The 15303-nt window shown below is 50.3% G+C and overlaps 1 protein-coding gene across 1 annotated transcript; it reads right to left on the bottom strand.

The window, feature by feature from the left end:
- Positions 1-3265: 3265 nt before the first annotated feature.
- LOC100907687 (elongation of very long chain fatty acids protein AAEL008004) lies at positions 3266-4961 on the bottom strand. Its single transcript, XM_003737066.2, has one exon. It carries the CDS (start codon positions 4813-4815, stop codon positions 3973-3975), a length of 843 nt encoding a protein of 280 aa, XP_003737114.1. The 5' UTR covers positions 4816-4961; the 3' UTR covers positions 3266-3972.
- Positions 4962-15303: the final 10342 nt, after the last annotated feature.

Below are 15303 nucleotides of genomic sequence, written 5' to 3'. Positions count from 1 at the left end.
CCTCCATAAGGACTGAGCGAACTTGGCCAATCAGCCTATTGGATGGGTTCACACACCGTTTATGGGGATGATTTGACTCCCATATTTCCTCACGCCGTGACTCCCCGAGAAACCCCGCGAGGGACCTTGATAGCTTCGGAGTTCATTTCGTCTCACACAGTCATTATGCTCCAAATCGCAGTCACTCCGAGTATAGATCGGCTCAGTCCCGCTTGCGATAGGAGAAGTATTCGACTAGATGAGCGTTGCACGGCCCAAGGTACAGATATGTACAGCTGTGGATGTGCGCAGCCACATGTGTCGGAGCTTCCGGAGTGCGTGAGAACGCTTCGGACCACTCAGAATATGGTCCACGAATTTATGCCGTCTCAGCCATCCTTCGAACGAGATTCTGGTGACATCCCGGCCCTACGCTTAATAAAATAAATTATTCGCTTATTTTTGGCTACACTGCCAAGGTCCTCCCAAGACTGCTGAATTGAGACAGCTTTCATCTTGGTTGTAGTACCTGCTTGCCATCGGGACCTTCTTCAACAGCTTCCCTCCTTGTATGACAAGAGACGACAACACTGCTCTTTGCTTGACATCAATATTTTCCCCCAGCCGCCCACGCCTGTCGGATCGTTCTACCAGAAGAATGATGACTGTCCTCCCGTTGGGCCCGAAAATTCCTTATCGCGAGATTTTCTCCTGCCCTTTCTCTGCTGACGCAACGAATGCTGACGGATCGCGATAAAATAACAGGGGAAATAATTCCGAGCGGAGCTGATAGTTGAGATCTCAAGAGTTTGCGCAGTCGTCGCCGTTGGTAAAAGACCGAGTCTCCCCAAACGTGGGGAAATATGATGAAACGCGGGGCCATTTGCGTTACTAGCGAGGACCGGAGGTCGAGGGGATCAGTCAGAGATTTCGACGAAGAACGGGCATAGGTTCCCGCAGTTGGCGGCGGGAATTTGTTACTATACTTTCTACCAATCCAACTAAGATGCTTCTACCTCCGCGAGCGTGGCGAACGAAAACCATCGACTGACTAGTGTCGGTAGAAGCGAAAATCTTCATAGATAAAAGTCGGGGATCTTTCGTGGCGTCGCTCGACCTTGAACTTGAAGCACAAGGAGCATCTCGCGCAGATGATGCGCGAAGCTCAGCGATCGGATCATCAGGTAGAAATCATGCTCGCGATCGGTCAGCTCACGGTCAACTCGTCACAACGGAAGGCTCTCGCACCGAGGCGTAACTGTAAACGGAACGTTTACACCTGCGCTTTCTCCCGATACCGGTCCGGGGAGCGATTATGGAAAATCGACGAGAGGTAGCTCGGTCGGAATCGGAGCGCTGCGACGTCTCAATCCGCCGAAGCGCGACTCACGGTCCGGATCCGCGTGAAGAGCGAGCGCTTCTTGAATATCACGAAATCGATGTGTGAATGCTGTCTGTTTTACGGACGGATTCTGCTATCAGACGCAGCTAGACTCTCACAGCGCTGGATTTTCCATCATTATCCGAACGAGTTCAATCGCGCCTCATCAGGAAAGCTTGGCTCCTCTGGAGTCCGACAAAGTTCGTTTGAATTTCTCGAATATCCTTTCGGATTCAGACAGCGGCGGATAATGTGGGGAATAGAAAACTCCATTCATTCGGACTGTGGCGTGGATCGCCGGATTTCTGGAGCAGCGGATAGCTCGGAAAGAGGGGAGAAGATTGCCGGGCGGCTCTCATGACCGATATTCGTCTCGCGACTAAAGCGCCGAAGAGCTGAAAATCGACGGAAGCCTTTACCTCGAGTCGCGCGTATGTAATGACGGGGCATCGGCATCCCTCGACTACCATAAGCTACCTCCGAACCCTCGGATGCCCCCATCGCCCACGAATTGAATTTCCGCATTTCGGCAGATCGCATTGGGTATCAGCTCCCGATCCCACTTCTGACTGTCTGACTGATTGGCTCTACGACATACGATCGGTCAGTCGGTCGCTCGGACTACTTGGATGGCTTGACCTCTTTCGCCACCGGAACCCGAAATTAATCGGTACGTTGCGAGAGGTTCCTCCGACCGCGAATGTACATAGATGTTTGCTTTCACTTACATCGGTGGATATCCTAGCAGGGGCAACGCGTCGAGAGACGCCCATCCCCACGGCCGGCGTCGTTCTCGAGCGTCGAGTGTGTGGTGAGCTTCGCTCTGATCATCAACTGGAAGCGGAGCGTCGTACAAAATGCCAGGGCGGAGGGCAGTCACGAAATCCAAGTCACTCAATAATGGTCCGGAGGGGAATATTAGGCTCGAGTTCGCGACTGATTCTCCATGCACATGCATCCGGAAGACATCAGCGCGCTTGACAGAGCGGAAAACTGCGCTAAGGACAGTGAGGAATGTCGAGTTTAGGTCGCTCCGACAAGGCGAGCAACCTGCCGCGAGAGAATCCAGAAAAATGATACACATCGATTAGTTTCCACTCTTACGCCATTACGCCACGGTAGTGACAGATTCCGATTGACGATTTGGAGTCGTCTTGAGTTGCGACGATCGTCTCGACATTTAAAGCGTGAGAACGCTCTGCACAGCAAGGCTTCTCTTTTCCACAATACATACCTGTTTCCGGAAGTACTCTCGGATGCAACACGATCCATCATAGCTTGGGGGGCTCACGAACTCGAAGGATGTGCAACAGCTTCCTCGTTTTTCCGTGGTTCACTCACTGAAATACGCGTATCCGAGCTCTTCGTCTTGACCCGAATACGGCTAGCGATTCACAAGAAGGTTAACCCCGCTTTGCGAAAGCACAGAAAAACCGCCGAACTGGCGACCGGATGCGATCGGGGAACACCGACTGGAATTCTGACGTCACCCATGAATGAAAGTGGAGAATTTACCGTTGAGCAGCTGAATTCGTCAATCCATCTACGGATTCGCAGCCTAGCGTATGATCAATCATCAGTCCAGAGACGGCGGAACGAATCCCCGTCCCCGGCGGGTCCCCAGATGGGTTTTGTCGGAGCCCCAGACGTAATGAAGTGAAAGTGAAGTCGGTGAATTTGCGCGAAAGCCTCCTTATGTAGGTCGGCTCCCGCGGAGAACTTTCGGGGGAATCTCATCGCTTTCCATGAAATGATCAGCTGACTGGAATATCTGACCCTATTAGCTGCGATGCAGCGGAACTGTTCAGAAGAGTAGTGAAAATCAACGAACAGTGGGTTCTTCGATCGCATCAATGAATATTTATTAACAAAAGAGGCTGCGATTGGAATCCAGCGCCGCGCCTTCTTCTACAGTATTCGCTTGCAACATGTTTTCGGGTCGGAGAAGTAACAGAGCTTCCCACGATCGAATTCGCTGGCCGTCCTCCGCATAATATATTTCTATATCATCATCGTATTGACTGCAGTCGTTCTTCTTGAAAATCGATCTCGGATTCGATCGCTCTGGTTCGGACTACCTATAACTTCCGGCACGGACTTCTTTCAGTATAACCAACAGAGCGTTCTTTCGGGTCCGGGTCATCTCACTGCCGGGATCGATTGAAGAAGCGATGGTGGCACTGAGGAACGATCGGAGCTCGTTGCCACATATGAGAGATTCTAGGAGGAGCTCCAGATTCCAAAAGCATATGTTTTGGTTTTGCCATCAACAGCTTTTTGGCAGTCGGTGCATAAATGCACCAGTTCCACATGTATCAGACAAACAGTGTAGGGGTCTTCTGGATTTATGAGCACGACTCGTGGTACCGACGATGAATTCAAAAAATGAAACAGAGAGATACAAACAACACAACACTTAGAACTACACCAAGTGCGAGAGATGTCTCCTCAATCCAGGCGGCGACGTAAATGCGCAAGTTGAGCACTGAGTTGAAGACGGACGTTGAATTCCATTAGGGGGTTGAGCCATCTTCATAAATTATTTACAGTTGTCCTAAATTGGTCCTAAATGAGCGGCAACGACGACAATGACGTCGGCGGATCTTGAGCATTTACTGGGCCTTGATTGTTTTCGCGGCGAAATGCACTCCGTTGTCGGCGTTTTTCACGGCAGCCGGAGTCTTCTTATACGTCTTCATGTAGAAGTTGAAGAAGAGAACGAAAAACAGAGACGCCTCAAATATGGTGATGTATCCGAAATATGGCGGGAATCCACAGTCGTAGAACACAGGAATTGATCCGTGGATGATGAGCGAGATGAACTGAGACATCTGCATCTGGGTGAGGTATCGTTTCCACCAGAGGTACTTCTGGAGACCCAGAGCAGCCATCGCGTAATACGCATACATGATACAGTGGATCACGCAATTGATGAGGGGGAAGAAAGCGTTCTGACCAGTTGCACCGAAGTTAACTCCGAGCCAGACGGAACAAGCAACCAATGAATGATGGATCACGTGAAGAACCGAGATGTGCGAGAACTTTTTCGTAAAAACGAAGAACACCGTATCCAGCAACTCTGTGATTTTCAGAAGCATGTACCACCAACCGATCGAGATGATGGTCATCTGTTTTGGGTCCGAACCGTAGTTGGCAGCTTCGCAAAACCACGAGTATCCACCTCCGAGATACGTGTAACTACCTCCGTAGAAGAAGAACCACGCATTCGCGAGCACCATGAACACATTATAGACGATTATGAAATTCTTGATCGGGTACGGTTTCCGGTCCCGCATAAGTTTCGGACCGTAGATCTTGACGAAGTACACGTAGCAGGCCACAATCGAGATGATTGACATGGGGTTCCCCATGAGAGGCCACTTGGCCACTCGGGGGTCCGTGTTCTCCATGATCCCATGGTAAGCCCATTGCAATTGGTCCACGATGATTGGCATTTCGGTCGGGTTCTGGTGAAATTTACACAACACACTCTAGAGCTTCACGAGTACTCCACAGTGCGCTCGTCCACGATGCGAGTTCTTATCCAGTCAACTCGACAGCAAACTTTCCGTACCGCTAACTTCCCCTTGCGACGATTCTTCTGATGGTCGTGACCCAGATACGGCGCCGCTTAAGTACTGCTGGTAAGGGAAGTATGGCAAGGGTAAGACCGGCGCTTGGAAGTCGCAGAAAACCGCCGGACCCACAGCCGGATGCGCCGAATGAGCGTTGACTGAAGCTCTGACGTCACCGCGCGAAGTCAACTCTGAGGAAAAGCCGCGACATACAGGTTCGAGCAGCACGAGATCTTCGGAAATCATTCTCAAAGTTCATCGCACGGGGGATAAGCGCCTGTGACGTTCGAGAATGAAGAGCGCGCCCGAAATTTATTTCGCTTGTCACAATGGACGCCTATCGACGGCATTTAGGAGATATTTCGAATCGATAATCCGTTGAGGACTTCAGCAACAGAGTTTCGCTAAGTCCAAGCCCATGAGGGGGATGAAGTGATGATGAGTCCGCCAGAAGATCGGGGGAATTACGGATCGCTCCGACGATATCCTTCTTTTTCGCGGTGTTTGGAATTGAAACAGCTTCCGTTCTGGCCTAAATTGGAATTAGACTCTAGCACGAAATTTCGCCGGAAACGTGTTCGAGACGTGTATCGGATCGACGCATGAACTCCCACCCTAGATCAGAGGATATGATAATTTCCTTTGGTGGCGTAAAAAGTCCGAGAAGGTCGCTCCTGCATTGTCTGGTGTGTCTCTTGAGTGGAAAACCGGACGAAAGGATTTTCACAATGATCAAACGTTCGCGGTCGATAATAATGCTCAGGAACGCCCTCTGACTCTATGTCCGACATTCTGCGGTACCTCTGATCAAGAATCACCGATTCAAACCTGTCAGCGCGCAATCCACTGAGGTCTAGGTCCAACCAATTTCGGGGAACCCCAAGATCGTCCAGCGATGGAATCGCGCATTTTCTTCGAGAAACTGTCACGAGAGACGGACTCCTTGGCTGACAGCACCCTAATCTCCTCTGGGCCGAGACCCCGAATCGTGAGAGAGCTCGAGTCAGAGGACGAAGCGGAATGAAATTCGCTGAAAGATGGAAATCGTGAAGTTCTTTATTCCTCTCTCCCAAAATTTTCCAGGGGGTGTCTTTCTCAAGGTAATTCTCTCCTCGTCAGTGTGAGCTCTTACGAGACAACCCGACTGTCTGGCTCAGAACTTCCGAGTCAAAGGGTTCGCTCCGGGAATTTCCTCGTAAGAAGTATCCCACGACTTTCGGATATCAGAAGATGAATTAGACGGATCCCTGTTTTCAACTTTCCGCGGGCATCGATCAACTTTGCAGTTTCCGTGATTAACACCTCCACTTCCCGCAGACATCGATCAAGCTCGCGATTCCTGAGATTAACACCTTCGCTTTCCGCGAGTTTCGCCACATGCTGCGGTTTTCCGCGAATTCCACGATTTCTAGAGCGAAATCGTGATCATTGTGTATGCAGCGACGCTCTCATCACGATCCTTGTGGCCCAACTTCTGTCGCGGCGTCTCCACCGGGGGATTCCGGCTCCTGAACAATATAGTGAACGGCATAGACATAGACCACCTATGACTATTCGCCTCGCTATGCCGTGGTACGTTGCGGATTCCGTTCCGCCAGCGCGGGACGTCGGTCTCCGACCATACTGTATGATTGCCTATTGAAGCCCCCGAGATATCATTCGATCGCATAGATCGTCGGGCTCTTGGTCGGACTTCCGCGAAAAACTTCCATAATTTCGAATCCTTCCACTTCTGAGGTTCCATGATCAGTTTTTCTTATACGCGGATCAAAATCCGCGTCATGTTGGACCGACATCGGAAGTCAGACTGCTCGTCCTAGTCGCGAAAAGTGGCACTGCCGGAATCACATAAGAGGATCTCCTCCGTGGGAGCAGAATGACTCTCCACACGCGAGTCTATATGCTACATGGAAGAAGACATACAGTATGAGCTCCCGACATGGTTCGCTGAACGAATTTCCGCCGTAGCGAAATCATTCGACCATTAGGTCCACGTGGAGCCGACAGAAATATCGGAGGAAAAATATGCACGTTGTTGCGACAATTCGTGCAACCGCGGTTCGTCGTGAGGATCACTCTCATCGCGGATGGAGCTCAATTTGAAGGGCCCCGTCGCTTGGAATTTGTTCACCTCGTGGTGGAATCTTGCCATCAATGCCGAAGTCCTACAATATACAGAGCGAGTTTCGATTCCGATCAAAATGATTGGAAGTTTCTATCTGGCAAGTGATCTGATCCGTCTCTCGCACCGCAATTCGATCTGACTCCCTCCTTGGACAGCGCGGCTCCGCTGATGATCTGTCTGCAGACCGGCTTCCGTAACTCCTGCAAGCTCCTTTTGGCAACCTGGGGAACACCTGCGAGATGGAAAGTGATTCGAGCTGTATCGTTGAATACTACCTGGGATCTAGATGATCTCAGAGGTCGAGGCCCGAATTTTCCTTGCTCCAGCGGGCGGAGCTCCAAGCTCTTCCCATCTGTTGACCGAACGGCTCTCGGAGAGATGTCAGCGATGTTTCGGGAATTCTATCAGCGCCAGCGCTGGGGTAGAAATTATGATCGCTCGGATTACGACTCGCAGGTCTCCTGAATATCTTCTCAATTATTGAAAAATGTGCTCCGGTGACTCGCGACGACACATTCTCCTATGCTAGGCAAGCTACGTCTCACATCTCTGACGACTCTGAGATATAGATACTTTAGAGAATTTTCTCAATTAGATTATTAGCCGGTTTCCATTGTGAGAGCGTCGGCACAACAAGTCAGGTATGAAACAAAGTCAATGACATCAATGCAATTTTCCGAAACTTCTGTTTACAGGTTAAGGTTGAAAGATCGACGTCTTTTATTTGACGAAATTCAGTCTTGAAAAAGGTCGCGTCGACAGCAACGCGGTCAACGGCTCCTTCCCAGCGTCGCTCGGAGCTTCGCCGAAGAACTTCGAGCAACTTCTCCATCTGAAGCGACTTCCTTGCCGGAATACTGGGGACCTCGGAAGAAAAAGCGTAAGATTCCTGGCTGAAAGGAAAAAGAGCCAGCTCTGATGAATACATGCCTGGAGCCATGGCTCCGGTGTTCAAAGACGGGTCCTGTGCTCCATTCCGGAATGATTTTTGATCACGGTCCGACGGAAGTTGCAGGGGGAGGCGATAAGAACTAAGAGAAGCTCAAACGTCCATTCGACGAAGTCGCCTCTCACGGCGTGAATTCATCATTGAGGGCCCGAAAAATATTTCTGGAGACTCTGGTTGAGATACCATCCCGGATAGTGACACTTTCTCTTGAAAAAACGTAGAGTTGAGCCCCGGATATCCTATCTACTATCTGATCGCTCCACGGCCGCGAAACTTTTGGCAGGATCCGCCTCGGTGTCTTAACTTTGAGACACCATGAGAATATAGTTCATTCGCGTGAGGTGAGAACACCGAGATGGCAAGGGAGGTGTTGTGTACCTCTGATGTCTCGAATATCTCGAGAAGACTACAGGTTTTCGCTACTCTTGTGCTACAAAACTTTGCTCCACGTGTTCGAGACGGCGAGAAACTTCGTAGCTAAGTGCGAAACCCACCGGATCCCGTGTTCTGGTTGGTTCCGATCACTGGTGTTTCCGACATGGCGCTGTGGATTCTTCATCATCCAATCAATCTTATCTTCTGTCGTCATTCTATGTCATTATCGTAATGGAATAGTCCGCGAACGACACAATATTGTGATCATACTGTCGTCGTGGATGTCGAACAACATCGAAAGCCATCGGCAAAGCGTGAGCGTGACGGCTCAGGAAACCATATGAACTCGTATCGTGGAACCCGAAGTGACATCGTCCTCCGGTATTGGAATCCTCCGAGCTTCAGCGAATTTAGTCTGATCGTTGTCCTCTCACCAGGATTCCGCCGTGTTCGGATCTTCTTGACGCACCGTAAAAACGGGTTCTGCACATGACGTTCACGGTGAGCGGGACACGTGAGTTATAACGGCAAAGAGAAAAAAACTTCCTTATTTTTTGCAGTCGAACTCCATCTTGATTGATGTCGCGTGATTCTGTCTCGAGCGAAGAATGAAACGGAATTCACTGGCAGTAGCGCTCAATTCTTTTCTCGCAGCGCCGCGAATGAGCGCCGTTTTTGCGTGGGAAAGCAGCAAATGATTCCTCATTGGGCCCATGCAGATGTCGCTCAAGTAATTCACTCTGCTCAGACGGAGAATTCACTCTTCATTTTTTTTCACAGTTTCAGATTTTTTCCCCCTCCGGGAAAGTTTCCCACCGTGGACCTCTCTGATATCGGGATCCAGGAATCAAGCCTTGATGTTCTCGTCCCGGAGCGATGAACACCCAATCCGGAATCTCAAGCGATTGCAGCCCAAAGCTCAATCGATCAATTTGCCGAAATCACGGAAAAACGACTCACATGAGTTCCTCGCTGGCAGGAAACTTGAATCGAAGACTATACATTCGTAATGGAACAAGGCGCGAAGTTCCCATTGCAGCATACCCAGGATGAGCATCGACTTTCGCTACAGAGAATGCGGATGCCGGTATATAGGGATTGAATATGGAGGAAACACCGACCAGACCGAAAGCGACTGCTTCAAATGAGGACCGTCTCGATTTTTCTCGAACCGCGCCCGATTTCGTTTCTCATCGATCGCTCTCCATCCTTCAGTTGAGCGGAGAGTTGATTACGTCGTCTTGTCCGGGGACACCGAACGACGAAAACACTCGACTTCTGGAAAGATCGTTGGACCAAGAACAACAATTTCGAATAATCTAGATGGGAACATGGTCCGTATTACTCTGGCCACGGAGTCCGCTCCGAATTTGCGTCATCACCGACTCTGTCCGCAGAGGAATAATTCTTATCGGGAGTTCCTCAGATCATTGTGAAAAAATCTTCCCCCGTCTGCTTGTTTGTTATCCATTTCTATTTTTTTCCCCTGAGCTCACCGTGCGCGTAGACGTCCGCGCAGATTTCTTTTTATTAGGCTGCAGGGCTTTCGTTTTGCGGAGTGTCTATACATCAATTATTTGGCGCAGATCGCAGAAGTTTTCTCCGTTTTCTGATGAATGTGAATCACAAAATAGGATAGGCTGTATTCGTGATAGCAATCGCTGGAGCCTCGGTCAGCAAGATTAGATCTCGCGGTTTTAGGACGGTGGAGCTTGCTGCCATGCGGCAGGACGTAATTCGAAGATTCCGGAGATTCGATTCCGCGCGACTTGTTAGCACGATGTCCTTCAATGGCAAGGCCGGAGTGTCTAGGGCCACTTGCCTCCCGATCCCCACGTAGCGCAGCCGATATCATTAGAAGCGAGCAACCACTAGAAGACGAGTAGGTATGTTTATTCGTTGAGGGGTGTTGTGGACTCTTTGAATACCATTCGTGACCGTGACTCTGTCAGGATTGCGCCAATGGGCTTCATCGGACCGATCCAAGATCTTGTTTTGGTCAGTAAAAGTCGACGGTGGACGCTCTCTTCGATTCTGGAGAGGCCATTAATTCGCGAACGAAATGAACGATTTCTCAGTGATAGGTTCACGGCAGAATTGGATGACGGCCAGCGGAGAATCCCTCCACGACTGGTGCCATGGCGCATTATCTTGGAAATATCAGCTGGGATCTGGGATCATGCGTCAGCAGATGTTCCTCGCCTCGAAACTGTATCTGCGATCCCTGCTGGCTGTCTAGAAGCTTCTCCGACTCAGAATGACGTGAGATCCCGCTCCCGCGCGGAGATCTTCCAAGAGAAACTTGCGCGCTTGATCCCGGTGCGATAGAATTAATTGCGGATCCTGATCTCCTGCGGATTTCGGATGTTCGAAGCCGTCCACATCGGATCCTCTTTGGAAACCAGGCGTTCCTCTAGAGCTGACGGAGGTCATTGACAAGTGGAACGGTGAACAACTGGTTCCTTAATGGACCCTCCTCGCTCGCCCGCTCGATTGCTCCGGACCCCTCACTCTGGCTCCGTCAGACTTTCATATGCGATCATTGGCGATCACAGAATGTGTAAGCATCGTTTTCGGCGTCTCAGAAACGTTTCTCTTTAATTCGCTTGGTCGATTTCTGCTTGTGGACAAGCAATCGACGAAGGTATGGCTCATTCAGAAAAGATACGGTTCTAGAAGAATCCTCGCAGAACAAGCTCTCGCCCTCACGCTTTCGGAAAGGAAGAACGTCGCCGACGTATGACGCCCGACTCGAGATCCCATGCGGCAAAGGTATATGGAACGTTCGGATCTTTGTACGGCTATACGATTCCGTCGAGCTACGTTAGGATTTTCCTCTATAGATTCATGACGAGTTGTCTCCTGTGCTATTCGAGACAGATCGCTTTCCGTGCAAGTATTCAAGCATCACCCAAGACCCAAGGGATCTGTTTGAGCCTGCCACATCCAGCGCTCTGGAAAAATTGAACTCGTCGACGAGGAAGGGGGCTGCACCTCCGGAAAAAGAACGTCCCCCTCAAGGCGAAGGTCCATTCAGTATCTGTCAGCGCGAATGTGTGAGTAGTTCTTAGTCTGTGACCGACGTGCGATGTATCCCTGAAGGGCCGGCTCCGGACGTCGAGCTCGATGCTTTCCCTCTGCTTCTGCCTTTCGGTGTTGCATTCCCCGCGGCGGGTGCTCGCTCCAATCCCGCGAAACTCCACTGCTCTTGAATTCTCCATCGTAGTTCTCCCGGAATGTCACATCTGCATTCAATAAGCCCCAAAAGGAATCCATAGCAGAAGTCGAGCAAAGATAAGAAGTTCGGCAATACCTATCAATAGGCGCTTGGAAGCGGTCGCCCGCTCCGATTATCGAGCACGGTACGAAGATGACTCTTTAGACTTCTCGCGTCATGCGCTAGGGCTCCCGCGAGCAACGCTCGGCGGATCGATTCCGTGGGTCCGAAAGGGAAGCAATCCGTTTTTCCCGAAACTTTTTTGTGTGAATGAGGACCCATCATTGTTGTGATGCGATAATAAGCACAAGAATGAAGCTTTTGAACGCTGACGGAATCCGAACCGGAGCTGGATAACCTCCATTGAAAGAGTTTTTGACTCCGCGGCCTTCCGATCGTGTTAAGCATGTTTTGGAAGCATCCCGTCCGTGGTTATAGTTATGAGCCAAGGCCGGCGTGCTTCGCAGGGTCTCTGAAGAAAAATAAGGGAATCTCTGGTAGAAACAGCCTGAGTTTTTGTTCTAGGCAACAGCTGTGCTTAGGGCCCTCATTCCGATGGCAGTCTCGAAATCCGCGGCCAAACATGATCGAGGTCATGGGGGCGTCGATGATGGTGTCCGAGAGGATGATGGATAAGCTGATCATGGCGAGTCATGGCCTTTGTCCCTCTAGGTGCTTGACGATTCCCGAGATTCTTGAGCCTACTCTTTTTCCCCGACCCGTTTAGGCAAAACTCTTGTGGGACCCATGACTTCTCCGATTATACCGACCGTCGTTGCCAACGATGGGGTGATAGGTCCCTCGTAAATAAGGCCGTCTCCGAAGATCGTCGGTCAAGGAATTTGACCGAACAAGCTCAACCCTTCACCCACCGATTGGGAACAAAAATTTTTACCTTTTTTTTAACCATCTTCCGCGACAAAGGATTCGCTCCAAGCCATGCTTCCAGCCTCAGAATCTGAATAGTCGTCAGAAGGAATCGCTGCGCGCGACCTTTGCCACTGTGACAAACAGATAGAACGCCTCAAATGGTGGAAGAAAAAGCCTGGTCGAGCTGTCGTATTGTCATTTTCGTATGCGTTCGATAAGCCGAGAATTCCGATGACGGATACTTTTTCTGTTGCGTTTTTAAGATTCCTACAATTGCAGCAGAACAATCCGTGTCCTTCCGAAGCTGAGTTTTCATTTTAGATCCTCGACAGGTCACCCGAGAGCAAAGAGCAGTGCTCATCGCTCGTGTCGCTAATTTTGACGCTGCTTGCGTCAAACCGAAAATCTGGGCAATTCAGGGGAACAGCGTCAATGGCGACCCACTGAGAGGCGGGCTCTGTGCACGGGGATCTTCGGATACAGCGACCGAACTCTCACGTTTTAACGGCGCTTCACTCCGTGGACGAACAGGGGGTTCGACAGGTCCAGGGACGAGCTAGACGGAGCTCTACTTCTCCTCGCGCCGGGAGGATATGGAGGGACGAGATTGTCGACATGCGCGGAAGATGGACAAATAATTGGAGAATACCACTTACATTCCGCGGTATAGCATTGACTGACTCTTTGATTGTTTCAAGAAGAATCCCTGGTCATTCATTCGGAAGGTTTCTCAATGTCTTTAACCTTCGACCTCGTGTAGCTTATGATACACATCAAGGAACGAATCCTTTCCGTCAGGAGCTTCCGTGAGCGAGCGATAATGGATAATAGAACGTGGCCGATCGATATAAATTGTGTCGAATCGTTGCCGAGGAAGGAAACGATTTTTCAAATCCTTGTTCACATAGTTCGAGATGTTGACACGCTGGATATTGGAGCGACGCAGCTCTCCATAGTATGGAAGCCTCAGACAGCTGCTTATGGAACACCGAACAAACAGAGTCTGTGTAGTTGCTCCGGCCGAGCCCTGAATTTTTTGGAGACGGGAGGGACAAGGATGGAGCGGGAGCTGGCGTGATCACGGCTACTCAGAGCCAGATGGCGTGATACACGTTCTTGGCACCTAGCTGCTGCAACTTGTGTCCCGCGTCAGGATTTGTGACCGATGTTTTCTAAGAAAACCAGATCTCAGTCATCGAGCTGAACTTCCGCATGGAGCTCCGCGGGAGACTCCCATAAAGAGGAAGATAAGTCCCTCCGGTCACAATAATCACGACTGCGATCCGAAGATTTTCCGCATCCAGCATGAAACTAGAATTAGGGGCTTGAAAAGTAAAATAATTCAGCGAGAGTATCACTGCACCTCGTCGCTCCTATGGCCAACGCCAAAGACATTACAGCTTATGAATGAATATGGCGGTGGGAATGGGCGACATGATACCCAGTAACTTACATGCTCGCTCTTTTTGCTCCAAGTTGATCATGCTTGCTCGTGAGTCTCGGGTAGGCCTCATAGAATCCGGTCTTATCGCTATTCGCTAGCGAACATCATTGGAAAACGACCGGGGAGTTATGCCGATGTCAGGGTTCGCTTAGTGTCGGCAGGCGGGAATCGGCTGAAGAAGAAGGAAACCAAAGATAATCAGATCCCAGCAATCCAGGTCGTCTCGTCAGACATGGCACGTTTCGCTAGTTGGGCCTATAAGCCTCGCTATTGAGCCTGATTATTGATTTGTTCTCGAGGCACTCTGCTGGTGCTAACCATATATCATATTGGAGCAGAAAATGAACACCGTGCCGTTTCTCTAGCTTCATCATTTTTTGGAGCGGACTCCGGTGGGAAGGAGGGTGCGTGATACTGCCAGCGAGGAGGGAGCGAGGAGAGGTCGCACCCGCATGTATATGATGTGCCAGAACTCATACTTGGATTCACACCGATGCAAGCATCCTCCATGGTGATTTCGTCGACGCTTTATTACTATCCGAATTTTGGTCGAGAATAGGCTCCAGCCTAAGACTTAGATCAATGACCGTATATCTCTTCCGAAGTCGGAGGCTTCCAAAGACTGTTGAGCTTGAGAACGAATCGTTTGTTAGCCACACCGTCTTTGTCCGGTCTCGTCATGGAAATGTACTGGAATTCGATCGCTCTCACGATTTCCACAGCCGGACAAAGAAATGAAGCGAAAGTTTTCGAGAACCTCGATATGAAACAGACTTCTTGGATGATGACTTCGATGCTCCCCCCTGGCGTAACTCGGAGACAACCCCCCTCGGCAATTGCTCGGATCGTTCCCTCGTGAGTTCGGAAATCCTGGTACCACAGGGATTGTCCGCTTTTCAGGGTGACTCGATACGGTCCTGATCGGATCCCGGTTCCGTAGAGAGTCTTGACTCGGAACGTTAGGCCTCCGCAGAGACCATTGGAGAGCCGGTGCTCAACGTATTGGACGAGCAAGTCATTGTTAGCTTCTCGATATTTCCGGTGGCGAACAAGTTCACTCTTCAAAATGCTGAGGTGACCTTTGATCTGCAATCGACGTGTAGTTCTTTCATTTTCGAGAGTTCTTCCCGATCCGAACAGCATCGGATAGACATGACTAAGAAGACGCGTGGGTGTCTAGTCGATGAGATATCTCGGGAATCGAGTGTACCTTCCAAGTCGGAGGGTGACTCTCCGAGAGTAGCTGACGAATTTCACGCTGATCGCGCATAGCTTCGTCCCGGAGGCCCGGCGGACCAATGAAGCCAAGCGTGCCAACACCGTCCATCAGCAGGACTTCACTTTCGATTCGTTTGATCAGGACGGACAGGAAGGACTCCACCAGATTC

The sequence above is a fragment of the Galendromus occidentalis genome, unplaced genomic scaffold (genome assembly GCF_000255335.2).
Source record: "Galendromus occidentalis unplaced genomic scaffold, Mocc_1.1 scf7180000075389, whole genome shotgun sequence".
Classification (NCBI taxonomy): Eukaryota; Metazoa; Arthropoda; class Arachnida; order Mesostigmata; family Phytoseiidae; genus Galendromus; species Galendromus occidentalis.
The sequence above is the reverse complement of the archived record's forward strand: the minus strand, read 5'-3'. Positions and strand labels throughout refer to the sequence as shown.